This window comes from Myxocyprinus asiaticus, chromosome 3 (genome assembly GCF_019703515.2).
Source record: "Myxocyprinus asiaticus isolate MX2 ecotype Aquarium Trade chromosome 3, UBuf_Myxa_2, whole genome shotgun sequence".
NCBI lineage: Eukaryota > Metazoa > Chordata > Actinopteri > Cypriniformes > Catostomidae > Myxocyprinus > Myxocyprinus asiaticus.
Genome location: NC_059346.1, coordinates 13,282,423 through 13,297,568, shown reverse-complemented (window position 1 = coordinate 13,297,568; position 15,146 = coordinate 13,282,423). Strand labels below are relative to the sequence as shown.

The 15,146-nt window shown below is 38.6% G+C and overlaps 1 protein-coding gene across 1 annotated transcript in view; it reads left to right on the top strand.

Moving 5' to 3' along the window:
* Positions 1-15,064, top strand: part of LOC127418497 (transmembrane protein 132C-like) — a 348,303-nt gene extending 333,239 nt beyond the window's left edge. Inside the window, exons 6-9 of the mRNA XM_051659094.1 lie at positions 3,749-3,954; positions 5,479-5,752; positions 8,681-8,872; positions 12,202-15,064. Coding sequence (XP_051515054.1) covers positions 3,749-3,954; positions 5,479-5,752; positions 8,681-8,872; positions 12,202-13,398 — 1,869 coding nt within the window. The 3' untranslated portion in view covers positions 13,399-15,064. The remainder of the gene's footprint in view (positions 1-3,748; positions 3,955-5,478; positions 5,753-8,680; positions 8,873-12,201) is intronic.
* Positions 15,065-15,146: the final 82 nt, after the last annotated feature.

The window sequence follows — 15,146 nt, the reverse complement described above, 5'->3', positions numbered from 1 at the left end:
AGGAGTAGTTCCTGCAATGGCTGCAATACATCTTTTACTGTGTCATTAGCAAATGCACCTTGTTTTGAAGATAGTAATATTAGTCTTAGGTGTGCTTTCTATTTTTTGGTCATTTTATACTTATCTTTTTAGGAAATGTAAGAATCATTAGATTTTAAGAATGTTTGGCCTTTTTAAAAAAAAATAAAAATAAAAAAATAAAAAAATAAAATCTAACAGTGATGATGTCATTGTAATATTTGCATACTGAATTACAATTGATATTTTCTTTCTTACAACTATTAAACAATATAACTGCTCTTACAGTGCAAAGTTGGTGTTGTGTTAAGTGTTGATAAATCATGATAAAAACAGTGTCTCTGCTGCAGTATTTCATTTACGCAGAACTAAAACTTAAATTTACCTACTGTAAAACTTTAACACTATTTTTGTTTCTGCCTTGCGAGGACTGGTGTTTACTTGTGTAATTCTATTACATGCAAATCTGGTTATTCATACTGCTTAATTGAATCAATTTCAGTGCTTTTTTTAAATGATCAATATCAGAGAAGTACAACACTGTGTACCAGATTTAAAAATATTTAGCTCATGTTGTGTTTTTGATGTTTTGATGTGGCCGCATGCCACTTTAGCTGCCATTTTCCTGTGCCATTAGCCTCACAGTCCACAGTTATTTCTGCGGCAGAGAATGACGGGGGCGCAGCTCTTAGAACAACACTGGAGATGATCAGAAAGATGGGTGGATTGAAAAAGGTACAAATTGCAAGAGCAGAGATGGAAGCAAAGGTAGAGAAATTGAGCGTATCATCCTTCCAGGGAATTGTGGGTAATTGCTCTCTCAGGATCACACACACACAAAAACTTGAGGGCTTGTTAAGGGTTCCTTTTATCAATCGTGGGGCAGAACATTACATCCTATATAAATATATCCACATCATGGGAACTGTTATACATCCTCTCAAGGCTTACGACAGGATGTATGTGTAAGAGTAAATGCATTTACTTTGATGAATTGGCACTTCTTTATCTTATATTATCAGCCTAATTGCTTGCATTAAATGAATCACATTGCATTTTATTTGGACTTGCATTTGAAAAGGTCTGTGTTTCACTGTCTCTTTAAAGTGGCTATTCAGTCCATCTTGTTCTTTCTCTCTTGCTCTCATACCTCCCGTATTATAAACATCCCTAGATCTTTTGACATTTTCTTCTAAATTATTTGTCCCTATGTTGATTTGGTTCAGTGTAAAACATACATCAAAGTACTAAGTGTACAATGCAGATTAGAATACACTCTGTGTGTCAAAAGACTGAAATGAATCAAATTAATCAAGACTTTTCCCTAAATTAACTCATTGTGGCATTTTACAGATGACTAATTTGTTTGAATATCCATCTTCCCTGTTCTTGTTTATTTTTCCTCCACTCATCCATCTCTCTCATTGACGCATTTACATGCATGTTCTTACACAGAGTATGCTTTATAAGCCGACAATGTGTGTGGTCATGTAAACGCATTAAACAGCTTTCCTTCAACAATGTAAGGTCATAAACCGCCTAAGAATAAACCGATCAACACGGGTAGATTTTTTGCCCTTGACCTTATCTGTTCAAGGGGTGCCGTATCATGGCTGACCCTGCACTCTGACCCCAGCTTAGCTGGGATATGTGGAAAAAAAAGAATTTCACTGTATATGTGCAAGTGTATAATGTGTGATAAATAAATAAATAAAATTAATTTAAAAAAAAATTAATTTCGTTGCATGTAAAAACCTTTGCCGGCATTCTTACTGGCTTATCCAATGTATGCATGTGTTGTGTGCATGCCTCTTCATGGTTTGACGTCAAAAGCAGAGAATTACTCAATTAGGCTATGTTCAGACTGAAGGCAAACCGGATTTTTTCTCAAATCAGATCTTTTCAGGCAGACTGTCTGCACTATTAAATGCAAGTGATCAAATCAGATTTGCACGTTCAGACATAACCAACCTATCTGCATGGGTTGCTTTGGTAATGACGTAGGTGTACCCACATGACCATGCTTTCAAAACAGATGCAGGAAAAATGGAGGTGCATCATCTCGCTCTCCAAATAAGCGCCCTGTCCAGTCACGGTGCAGAACTCCTCCGTTGCAAAAGAAAAACTCAGCGACGGAGGAGACTGGTAAATATTGTGATGTTAAGCGCTGCAGTCACCGATTTTTGACGTCATCGTTGTGTCGCATTAAGAGTGACACAAAAGACCATTTGAAATCCAATTTGAGCAGCCAGAGCATCCGGACTGAGACGCATCTGAAAAAATCTGATTTCAATCTCATTTGAAACCACCTCCCGATGTGGTTTGAATCAGATTTGGAAAAAATCAGATTTCATGTGGTTTTTTGCTGTCCAGACTATCAAAAACTCATCTGGATATGCAAAAATTTTATTTTTAGTGGCAGTCTGAACAAGGCCTTATTTAAAATCTCATGTAAATGTGTTTTTTTTTGCTTTATCAGATATTTTACTAATACTTAATACTTAAAAGAAGGCCTACCTTGTTCCTTACCGCTAATATAAAAGGTGTAACTTTATTTATTTAAAAAAAAAAAAAAAACATTTTTTTGGGATGATAAATATGATACAATTTCATAATACCAATAAAAGTATGCTCTTTTTTAGGATGTTATGCTATTTGGATCTTATTTCAATTAATTAATCTTTGTTTTTAAGGCTCTTAGCATCAGGCAAACTAGATATTCACAATCTAAACTATTTTCTTAGTTTTTCTGTCTGTGAAATAATTAGTCATTCTTATTTTTGGATGGATAGTAATTCTAATAATGAAGTCCATACACCTTTCCACCAATTTCTTCGGTGTTGTTTGTAAAAAGTTGGAGACTGCCGCACCATACTTTATTTTTTTAACTGTCTATTATTGTAGTGTCATCTGTTTCAGATTTACGTGAATTTATCTATGTTTTGTTGCTTTACATGGCTGTCAGTCTGTTCCTGTCTAAATGGGTGGTTCTTTTCAAAAATAAGCTGGAATATAAACTAGACTATGTTGCAAGTCAGAATCTGGCTCCACAAGATTAAATGGCAATGATCGACAGGAAGTATGCTAGGAAGCATGTTTTTGAAATGGAAACACTGGACAATCAACAAAAGCTTCACAGTTTGAATCTAACATGTTGTGTGGGCAGAAACACACATACACGGTTGTTTCAAACTTCAGCATGCCCCCACGGTGACCCTGATCTGTAATAGTGAGATGTGACTGTGTCATGCTGTTTGAGTGTGTGTGTGTGTGTGTGTGCGATTTGCCAGTAGCAAAGTGATACACACTGTTCGCCATGACAATGTCGCACAGACACAGCCCATCAAGGTGTCATAAACATCCAGCAGATAGAGACCACCATTAATCACTGCACAGAGTGAGGTAGAGGACAACATTTTGAAAAAACATCAGGTCATAAAAGTCCAGATAAGTAAAAAGGAGTAGAAGAAAATACTGTGGGTTTCTTATAGAAAAGAGTCTGTTTTCCCCCTCTGCAGTTATGGGGGAAAAGTGCTCTCTCTCTTTTCTTTAAATAATTGTAATTGTGGTTAGTGCAGAGGAATGTAGGGAAGAATCATATGAAATGCCACAGCCATTACAAAGCCCACAAAACAATCACAACAGTTCTGTTCACCGCTACATCACTTCTGTTATTTTGTTTTATTCTCTCTCTCTCTCTCTCTCTCTCTCTCTCTCTCTCTCTCTGTAGGTATCTCTTGGTTGTGATGAGGTGTTGGTGAATGGAAAAGAGATGAGGGGGCGTGTCTCTCTTCAAGTGAACTTTACCTACCTCTATTTGACCAGCCAATTAGAGCTCACCATCTGGGCGCCACGGTTACCGCTCCAGATTGATGTCTCTGATGCAGAACTCAGCCAAGTCAAAGGATGGAGAGTACCCATCATCACCAACAGGAGGTGTGTGTAACACTGAGAAGTGTATTTATATGTGTGTGTTTGTGTGTGTGAGCAGGGATTTTATTTACAGACATGGGGGAAGAGCGCACTTCAGTTATTCAGCCACGAGAGATCCACTGCCATTCCCTTTCATTTTCATGCTTGTGTTTGTGTTTGTGTGTGTGTGTGTGTGTGTGTGTGTGTGTGTGTGTGTGTGTGTGTGTGTGTGTCTGTTTTTCACTGGCCAATTTGTCGTGTTGGCCTTCAGTCTGTCTGCTGGGCCAATTTTTCAATTTGGCCAATTTCTGTCTCTCTGCCTGTATCAACAAAACAGTTACCACCAGGAACCAAATACACACATACACAGGCCACATGCAATGCTTCCCCCTATGTGAGCAGGAAATTTGAAGTAATCACAGGCTTAGAGAAAGAAAGAGAGAGAAAGATAGAAAGAAAGAAATGGATAATTGTGAGTGATCAGACTATTTTCCTCTTTAAATTAGACAGATGGATAGCCAGCTGCATTGAAAAACACAAGAAGCTTCATTATCTGAACTGAGCAAAGTGGGCACTCAGAATAGCCAAGATTTGAGCAACTGTAGCTTCTGTAAAATATTCAAAGTAGCCAATGACATTTTTAATTACCGTCTTTTCCGCCCTCAGTCCATAATTACAGAAATAATTGTCAAGAGTCCTTTTTCCAATACATCAAACTTAAATTGTGACTAATGGCTATCAAGCTCCGTCATCTGATGCCGTATGGCTTTCTGTATTGTATTTCTATATAGTATTTTTTGTAGCTCCACTGGCACTAACAACGCTGAGGTTGTGGGTTCAATTCCCAGGGAATGCACATGCTAAATATGTATACCTTGAATGCCTTAAACTGTAAGACACTTGGATTAAAGCATCTTCTAAATGCATAATGGAAAATAATATAATAATTAAATGAAAATTTTCACCTCCACTGTAGCTGTCAAATCTCATTAAATTCAAATATGGCGCGTCTTGGAGCTTGATAGCCAGTGGTAATGTTATGCCTTCATTGTGTTGTACAGAACACTCTGGACATTCAGCAATATTTTCTTGTGTTTCCCACGGAAGAAAGTAAGTCATTCAAGTTTGGAAAGACATGAGGTTGAGTAAATTATGACTAATGATGAGTAAATATTGAACAACTTTAATTTTGGGGTCAACTAACCCTTTAAGGAAGCCCTAAGGGGCACTAATTTATAACTTGGCACACTATTTTGACATGGTGAGTCATTGTTTTGGTTTTATATCTCAAGGCAAGTCATTTTTATTTTTATAGCGAAAATTAAAACTATCTCAGTATACTTAGAACATTGTAACTATTATATACTTACAACTACTGTAACAAATATTATTGAATATTTATGATCATACAGTACATAATGATGTATCACTTTGCATGTCAGGGCTTCCGCATCCAAAAAGGATGTCACCATTTCAGGTTTAGTGAATGCTATTGCATTTAGACTATATTTGACTTAATCATCTTCCTTCCTGGGCTGCATCCCCTAGGCTGACACGGGACAGTGAGGATGATGAGGAGGATGAGAGGAAGGGCAAAGGCTGTGCCCTGCAGTATCAATATGCTCTGGTGCGCGTTCTCACACACTTCGTAGCTGAGCCAGCAGACCCCGGTGGGGAGCTTGTGCATATGCTGGGCTCTGATTGGTCAGCCGACATCACAGAAATGGTCCTGGCCTTCCTGAAAGTGGAGGATACGCGCATTGCTCGACTGATTGATGGGAGGGTGCTGGTGGGAAGAGACCTTGGCATCACCACTATACAGGTAATTACAGTCATCCATCTGTGTACAGAGTGATAAAAAGTGTACAGAGTGATAAAATGTAATTAAAAAATAGAAATAAAAAAACAAAGAAATACAAATTACAAATTGCTAGCTCACAGTAATACTAGAAAAAAAAATCTTGCTGTGCCTTACAGATGTTATATGGTTAATATATGATGAATCTATTTTTAATACCTGCCTAATAAAATAATACCTACTGAAATACCAAATGGTGAGAGATTCAAAGCCTTCATAGCCAGTGTGTTTCTTTGACTCTATATAATAGGACAGCAGCTCAGTTTCTAAATAAATTGCTCACACAGTTTATTTAGAGATCTCACCTTATATAACAAATAAATAAACGACGAAATAAACTGAGACATAGTAACACCACCCTTGTCAAACACACCGGAAATATTTGCAGTGCTATTGCATGTGAGTGATAACAAGCTTGTTTGCCTACAGGTGTTAAAATCTCAGTGGTGCTGAATGCTCAGCTTTGAGTGAAGTGTTCTGTTGGGAACCCGTTGACTGAGACACCTCTGTGTGTTTATTTCCCTGCATGTATATTTGTGTCTCTGTCAGTCTCCATTTTCACTTTATCATGTTTCCCCTGTTGGTATGAGTGTATGATGTTTATGTAATACATCAAATGTGATTTTGTATATGTTTTGTAAGGGATGTAGTGGCCTCACGGTATTTTGCCACAAACAGTATAAACACTTAAAGGGATAGTTAACCCAAAAATGAAAATTCATTGAAAATTCATTTATTATGTACTTACCCTTGTGTTGTTTTAAACCAATATGACTTTTTATTTATTTTTTCGGTACACAAATGCAGAAATTTACAAAATATATTCTGCTCACTGATGTCATACAATGACAGTGGATGGTGACCACCTCTTCAAGCTTCAAAAGGACGCAACACTATAATTCAGAAGTATAACAAATTATTCCATGCAACTCATCGCTTGTTCTGAAGGCATATGATAAGGTTTGGTGAGAAACAAACTGACATCGAATTTATTATTTAGTGAAAATCTTGACCAACCATTGCTCTCCTGTGCCTGTTCATGAGTGTGCATGAGAACAACAGTTCATGCAGCCCGCTCGTGAGATTGGGCGTTCAAGCGAGAAATCGTTTTCTTGTGATACAACTGGATTTCCAGAGCAACATTCACAATGGAACACAACACATTGCTGCATGCAAACCAGAGAATTGAACTTACAAAACATGTCTGAAGAGTTTGAAGTTGAAGAGGAGATTAATTTCTATGCCCACCCTGATTTGTTTGAACCGGAGTACTCGGTAATCGAACTGAGAGGTGGAAGAGGCTGAGGCAGTCACAGTCACACTGTGTCCTAATCAGACACGGCACGACATGCAATAAAAGGTATCTTTTCTATGTTAATCTGAGTTTTTGTCCTAATTAGCCTGGACGAGTGTCAGAACATTGAGTTTTCGCTTGAACAGCTCATCTTGCCAGCGGGGCTGCGTGAACTTCTGCTCTCGTGCACTCTCATGAAGGCGAGCAGGAGAGCAACGGTCGGTCAAGATTTTCACCAAATAATAAATATGATTCCGATTTGTTTCTCACTAAACCTTATCATATGCCTTCAGAACAAGGCATAATTCGCATGATGCAATATTTTTTTTTACTTCTGAATTATACTTATATGTCCTTTTGAAGCTTGAGGAGGTGGTCACCATCCACTGCCATTATAGGACATCAGCGAGCAGAATTTTTTTTTCAAAATTTCTACCTTTGTGTAAAAGAAATATAAAGTCAGATAGGTTTAGAACAATATGAGGGTGAGTACATAATGATTGATTTTTCATTTTTGGTTGAACTATTGTGTATAAAATGTATGACTGTCATTGAACTAGAAAACAAAAAATCAAACCAAAGAAAGCACAAGCACACTTTTCAAGCAATAGATAAAAAAATAAATGTTTTGATAGAATTACAATTATTTTACAATACTCTTCAAAGAAATACTGTTAAGGCAAAACAGATTTGGACAATTTCTGGTTTCTGGTCAAACTATGTTCATAGTGTGATGAACTGCACTTGTGGTTACTCTGCTAGGCTAACTGTGTGAACTTGGGTGGAACTTACAATCTACTAAAAATTATCTTGGCAGTAGCTGGTTAAAAGTAATTGCTAAAAATGTAATTGGAAAATTTAGAAAAATTTTGTTTTGAGATAAGGTTATTTGTTTGCAGATGCCACTTGGATTGTTATCAAATCACATATTGCCACATATTTTGTTATCAGTGCAATGAAAGTCATACATTTTTAAGTGTGATTTAAGTGTTCAAGTATATTTTGGGGCCATTATAGCTTTTCTTAGTGAATCATCTTGAAAGAGGTTTTCTTGGAAGAGGTGTGGGTTTCTCTGTTCCTTTCTCTGTCTCCCTCTCATTTAGGCAATCACCACCTCTTTGATTTCCTTCCATTTCAGTATTTTCTTTCCTGCTCTCAGCTCGGGAATCCTCATGGTGTCAGCCAACAGTTTTTGTTCGTGGTAACAGGAGATTGTGCTCTATGATGACACGTTGATTCTGAGAGCTCTTTGTACACCTGTCATAATGCCTGTCTGTCATAACCAGGCAGTGTTTCAAAGTGTCAGTTTGTATCTCCCTGCCTTTGCTATGCTTTTGAAAGGATTGGAGACATTATGTGACATAGGGGGCAGAGAAAAGGATTTTCAATAATGTAATGTTTTAACAATGTAAATTATATACAATTTAGTATTCAAGTATATATGCATGCAATGCTATGCAATCTTCAGGTCGTTAGTTTAGGGATGTAGAAAGGTGAAAGGAGATTCAGATTATTTTAATCTAAGCTACAGTATGTCAGAATTGGACCCTACAGTATGTCAGGATTGGATTTTAAGGACATTTCTCTGTATTTCCCAGGTGATATCCCCTCTGTCTGACTCTATTTTGGCTGAGAAGACCATCACAGTGCTGGATGATAAAGTGAGCATCACTGATCTGGGAGTTCAGTTGGTGGGCTCGCTGAGTCTCTCCCTGCAGCCCAGTTCCACCAACAACAGAGCCTTCTACATCACAACTACAGCTCAGGATCTTCTGCACACACCCAAACAGGTGAGAACCATAAGTGATGACCTCCAGAACAACCAATTAACCACCCGAACCCTCTAGAACTAGAAGTTGAGACTAGTGTGAGGCCTTGTCCATACTTTTTACATTTTTGCTTGTAAATACATTGATTTTGCTACGTTTACGCCTCTCATCCACTCTAGAAATTTCGTAGACTCTTGTAAATGCTCTCCATAAGAGAGCCTGAATTAGCTTGAATGTCCCCCCCCCCCGCCTTACCACCAGTTTAGGTTCCGTCCTGCTATAGGGGTACGTTTCTCTCCCTGCCGTCATTGTCTTCCGGCAGGATCTGACGGTTCAAACGAGATTCTGAGCGCTGAACTGTAGGATGGGGCTTATGCCAAAGGAAAATTTTCTGTCCCCATATTATGATTATTCTCATTTATTCAGAGTCTTTCTGGTAGAACTAGAATTTAAGGACACCTTCAATTAGTTTAAACATTGTAGAACTAGAATTTGAGGCTGCCATTTAGTCTGAGCATTCTAGAACTAGAAGTTGAAATGACCGCAAGTTGTGTGGAACGTTCTAAAACTAGAATTTGTGGCTACCATGAACTGGCTGAAACATTCTAGTACCAGAAGTTGAGGCTACCTTCAATTAGTTGGAACCTTGTAGAACTAGAATTTGAGGCTGCCTTGAATTGGCTGGAATGTTCTAGAACTTCAAGTTGATACTACTGTGAGTTAGCTGGAATGTTCAAGAGCAAGAATTAAAGACTACCGTGAATTAAACTATAACTACAGCCTTGTCTTTATGACAATTGCCTTAAGTTTTGAGGACGATTTGAGAGCACATTAATTTAAGGCGATACAGCCGAAAGCATCTGTTGGACAACATTTTAACATTAAACAGCTGCAAGGAAACCCAGGATGACATCCACATGAAAAAGTTTCTTATTATCAATTAGCATTAATATTGTGATACTTTTGATAAAAATTCATAGATGCTACCTGGTTAAGGGCAAAACTGGTGACTGAGCCTGTGGCTAAGGAGAAAGTGAGAGATATTACATGAAAAATACAGAAACTACAATTTCCAAAAAGCCAGGTGAATTAACTACTTAAAAACCCCTCACCTCCCTCATAGTTTCCTGACAACACAACATTTAAGAGCAGGCATTGTAAAGCACACCATCAACAGTCCACAGCGTGCCCTGCCAACAGCACAGATAGCATTAATACCCCTCACTGGAGGCATGGGTACTCGTTTTGGCAGGTGTTGTTATAACTGAGAAGTTAATAGCTGTAATATCCTTATCCCCCCTACAGTGCTGTTTGGAATCATCTGATTAAAGTATCTAAAATAGCAGCTCTGCTAAAAATCTAAATGCATTCCTTGCCTTCTGCCAGCAAATTCCTACGCACAGGGCCCAAGGTTAACTATGACTGAATGAGAGTGGGTGGGAAAACACCGCAAGAGTCTCATCTGGAGTTGTTTCGCAATTACAGATATTAAGATAAACGCTTTTTGTCTCATTTGAAGACGGTGCCAAAATCAGTGTGGCCACATATCTGGAGCTTGTATTGAACACTATTTTTGATACAGGCAGTTGATCTGCAGCTTTAATTTTCAAGTGTTTATGATTCACTACATGCACTCTTTATCCCATGTAATTATATTCTATATCCTGTAATTACCTCTCTCCCTCTTAGCATAGCATATAGCAGTGTTTCCCAAACTTTTTTGCTGCAAGTAACAACACCATCAGTAAGGCTCAAGTACCCCTTCATCGACACAAAACCAAAGATGTGTACCAAAGGCTAAATGTAATTTAATTTTATCATTAATATTGTAATATCCCTGATGTACAAAATGAAAAGATGAAGTTGTTGGTTATGATATTTATTCATAAAAAATAAAAAACAGGTAATTTAAGCCGCAAAACTCGCAATTAGATTTAACTTAGTACAAATTATTTTATCGTAATTTTTTTTTTTATAATTTTGGTAGACTACATTATATGCAGCCAGAGAAAATAATAGTTTTGAGTTTAAAACCTCTAATAATGCATTGGAAATGAAAACTTAAGTTTATCTTGCCATTAAAGCTTCATATGAATTGAATCTGCTCATTTGATTCTATTATAAAAAATCCATTGGAAAACGGCAGAAGATTTTGCCAAACTTTTAATTACAGCATGTCCACTGATTTTCTGGCATGTATATACCTGTAAAATATACCTGTCTAATTTTATCTGCAATTAAGACTAGCCAAAGTTATCCTTTTTGTGGCACGTTCTGCATAACGCGGCGGCTCATGCGGCCCCATTTCGCGGCCGGCCCACCGGAAAAAGTCCCGGTTCTCCCAATGGCCAGTCAGTGCCTGCGCTCAAGTACCCTGGTTGAAAATCACTGGCGGATATTGGCCTCAAATATTTTTGTGTATTTGTTGAAAACATGAGTAGGCTTGACATTCAAATCTTAAAAGAATGGTTAATTAAATAATTCTGTCATCATTTACTCTCATGCCATTCCAAACCCATATGACTTTCTTTCTTCTGTGGAATACAAATGGAGAAATTTTAAAGAATGTTCATACTACCCTTTTCCATACAGTGAAAACAAACAGTGACCAGGCGCTCTGACCATAAAAAAGGTCAAAAAAGCACCATTAAAGTAGTTCATATGACTTGTGTCCTATATTCCAAGTCTTCTGAAGCCAATAGACAGCTTTGCGTAAGGAACAGACTTAAATTTAAATAGTTATTCACTAAAACATTTTCCCTCTGCTGTAGCATTTTGTATGCATATTGTTTCAAAGCTGCTTTGCAGAAAATCATGCCTTAATTGCATGCAGCAGCTCAAGGTTTTTTTTTTTTTTTTTTCTGTTTCAAGATTTTTTTTTCTGCTTTTAACTGCAAGAGTGTTAGGCTTGAATTCACTCCTCTGGATCAAGTGAATAGGAAGGTGATTGTTTTTTTGCTATATTGTTGTAGTTTAACTTAAATGAGACTTTATATGAAAAATCTTAACTTGTGCTCCTGGGTTTATTATGAAAAATTTTGAAGTTATGTATATATTTATTTAGAAAAATAACTTTGACAGCCTTGTTTTATTAGCTGTCAGTTTAAATGGAATCACAAGAAGTTTCTGCTTTGAGTTTGTTTATTCAGGCATTAGAAGCGTTTTCAATGCAGAAAAATGTCATTCTCACAAAGCAGTGAGTATGTATCAAAGCTTCATGATGCCAAGGACAGAGATGCAGTAGCTATATAAATGAGAATGTTTTTGACTTTTAACTCACTTGAAATTTTTTTTAAATCACCCATCTGTCTATTCTACTCCTGTCCCTCTGTTATGTCTCACTTACACAGGAAGCTATCATCAGCGCGTGGATTCAGTACAGCGATGGTGCTGTGACACCTCTTGACATCTATGACCTCAAAGACTTTACCCTAACTATCACCTCACTGGATGAAACAGTGGTCTCCACCTATCAGGACCAATCCCAGCGCTGGCCTGTTGTGGTGGCGGAAGGCGAGGGCCAGGGGGCACTGTTACGTCTCGAGATGATGATCTCAGAAACCTGCCAGAAATCGAAGAGGAAGAGCATCTTGGCAATGGGAATAGGAAATGTACAGGTGAAGTTTGGACAGAACGACCTAGAGCAGAGAAGTGGAACCCAAGAGGAGAATAGTCTGGACAACAGCACAAATGAACAGAGACATAAGGTTGTAGAACCAGATAAAACTAGTGGAGGAGATAGCTGGAAACACACAAATGCAGCGGTTGACAGAGAAGAATCAGCATTGAAGAAAGTCAGCACCACAACAAAGACAACATTAACTAGTCGCTCTGGGGGCAATAAGCAAGGTGGCAGACAAAACAACAGTCCTGGGGACTACACCAGTTACCCTGCACAGGTGGAACTGCCTGGTGGAGCTGAGAGTGACTTGACCCAGACATCAAGAGGTCTGTCGGACCTGGAGATCGGCATGTACGCCCTTCTCGGAGTCTTTTGCCTCGCTATCCTCGTCTTCCTCATCAACTGTGTCAGTTTTGCCTTCCACTACCGGCACAAACAGCTTCCTGTTTTGGAGCAGGGTAATATGAACCACGCCCATGATTGGGTGTGGCTCGGCAACGAGGCAGACCTGATGGATCACCATGGTGACCATGGGCCACTGGCACACAATGATGAGTGCACAACTGCAATAGACCGCAATGAGGGGTGCGAGGAGAGTAAGTACCTTCTCAATGGAAGCGGCCTTCAGAAAAGCATCTCCTCGCATGGACGTACTCTACCCCACATGTATTCAGATCCACGGTCCTGTTCGGGCAACGACCCTACTGGGAAAGTGGAACCCCTCAACAATTCACCCAGTGCAGCCAAGCGCAAAAGGGTCAAGTTTACCTCCTTTGCCACTGTATTACCAGACGAAGGGGGGCCGTACACCAACTCCATCCTTATCGGGAATGAAGATGACATTAAGTGGGTCTGTCAGGACATGGACCTGGGACATTCTGCAGAGCTCAGAAGCTACATGGAGAGACTGCAAGACAATCTGTGAGATCTAGGAAGAGAGAAAAAGAAAGAGAGGGGGGGACAAACAAAAACTCACCAGAAATGCCTTTGCACTGAGTGGAGAAAGATGGATGTGGGAAAAGACAGAGGGAGGACAGGGAAAGATGAATTAATAAAGAATTGAAATTGGATACATGCAAGGAATAGTTAAAAGAAAGCCAAATGAATTTATAAAATCCGTCAAGAGTCTGAAGTTAAGTAGGAAATTCACAAAAAAGGGAAATGGGTGAAGACATACTGGCACGTTCGTAATGGCTCTGATGAGCAGTCCAGGTGGCACAGAGAGAGCAGCTGCAAATTGGCTAACGCAGGGACAGAACGCCAGTGACCGACACCCTGAATAAACAAGCCTAAACAAGACAAGTGAGAGAAAGAATAAAAGGAAACAAACCTGACAGCTGTACAGAAAATTACAGTCCATGAACGTCAATGAACAGGGGTTGTTATTCCTAATGTAATTTAGTTTTTGTTTTGTTTAGATGTAAGTCTGAAATATGGATGGTTTCAACAGATCTTATTTTATAAGATAATACCAGGCTTTTTTCAGTTCAGATTAGTATGTAAGTAGACCAGAACAGGGCCCTCACAGTCCTTGCTTGCCCCAGATCCAGGTGGTTTTTTTTTAAACATCCATTTTGTACCATCTGTCTCTTGTGTGAATTCCGAGAGTTGGGGAAGGGGGTTATACCTCGGCTGGGATGCCAGCCATATCTACACGCACCATTTAAGGAGTCTATCAAAAAACTCCAAAACACCACATTCCTCCCTCCATGTCTCCTATGGGAGAAAAACACAAGACATCGGTGATGAAAAGCAACATAACAATAAACAGACTCCTCATGCCCTGTCCATTTAATCCAAGTGAATGTGAAGGATTGAGGAATTATTTTGAGTCCCATTGGGAGGTTGTTCATTTGCACAATAAGAATAATGCAGGAATGCTGGTAGTACATATTGGCCCTCAGCTGATCAGAGACCAGCCCATCTGAACTGTGCAAACAGTAAATGACCCAGACTTACAACCTGACTGTGAATCTGCCCTCACATAGATTTGTGATGACAAATATCAGACAGACCATGTAGAAATCTAACCTCAGAAAATGAGTTGTGTTTGTTATAAAACCATTTGATTGCTGTGATAGAAAAATATACATAATAGATATGGTCTATTATTCTCCAGTATGGTAAATGTATGAATGTTTCTCTTTTTATCAAGGCAAAATGTACATCATTTTCCCCCTTTTTACATGGCTGTAGCACCTGCCCATGGTTTTTACATGCCCTAGGTTTTAAAGCAACTTTCTATTTCTGCTTCACCAACCCAATCCAACACTCCCCAATTCCCCGAATCCTTGTTTATATTACTGAAGAGTTGCAGGGAAGGGAAAAAGTAGAACCTTCTCTCCGAAAGCTCAGGTGAAAATACACTCACAGACGAAAAGTGGTAGAGTTAAAATGTAGATTATAAGAATGCAATATTTATTTGTAAGTGTAACATGAGATAGGGTGTAAATAAACTGATTCAGAATTTCTTGTGGACACTGCAAGATGGCTGTTGCCTACATGGGTATATTTTCACATTTGACACAAAGAATTATGGGATGATTTTAGTGTTTCATATTCTGTTAAGGTCTGCTTTTCCCTTTGGGAATATAAATGATAGGCTTTGTTATATTAAGACACGTCATGGGTTTTGTTAGGACTTGCACATTTCCCATTTGTTCAGGATTCAAT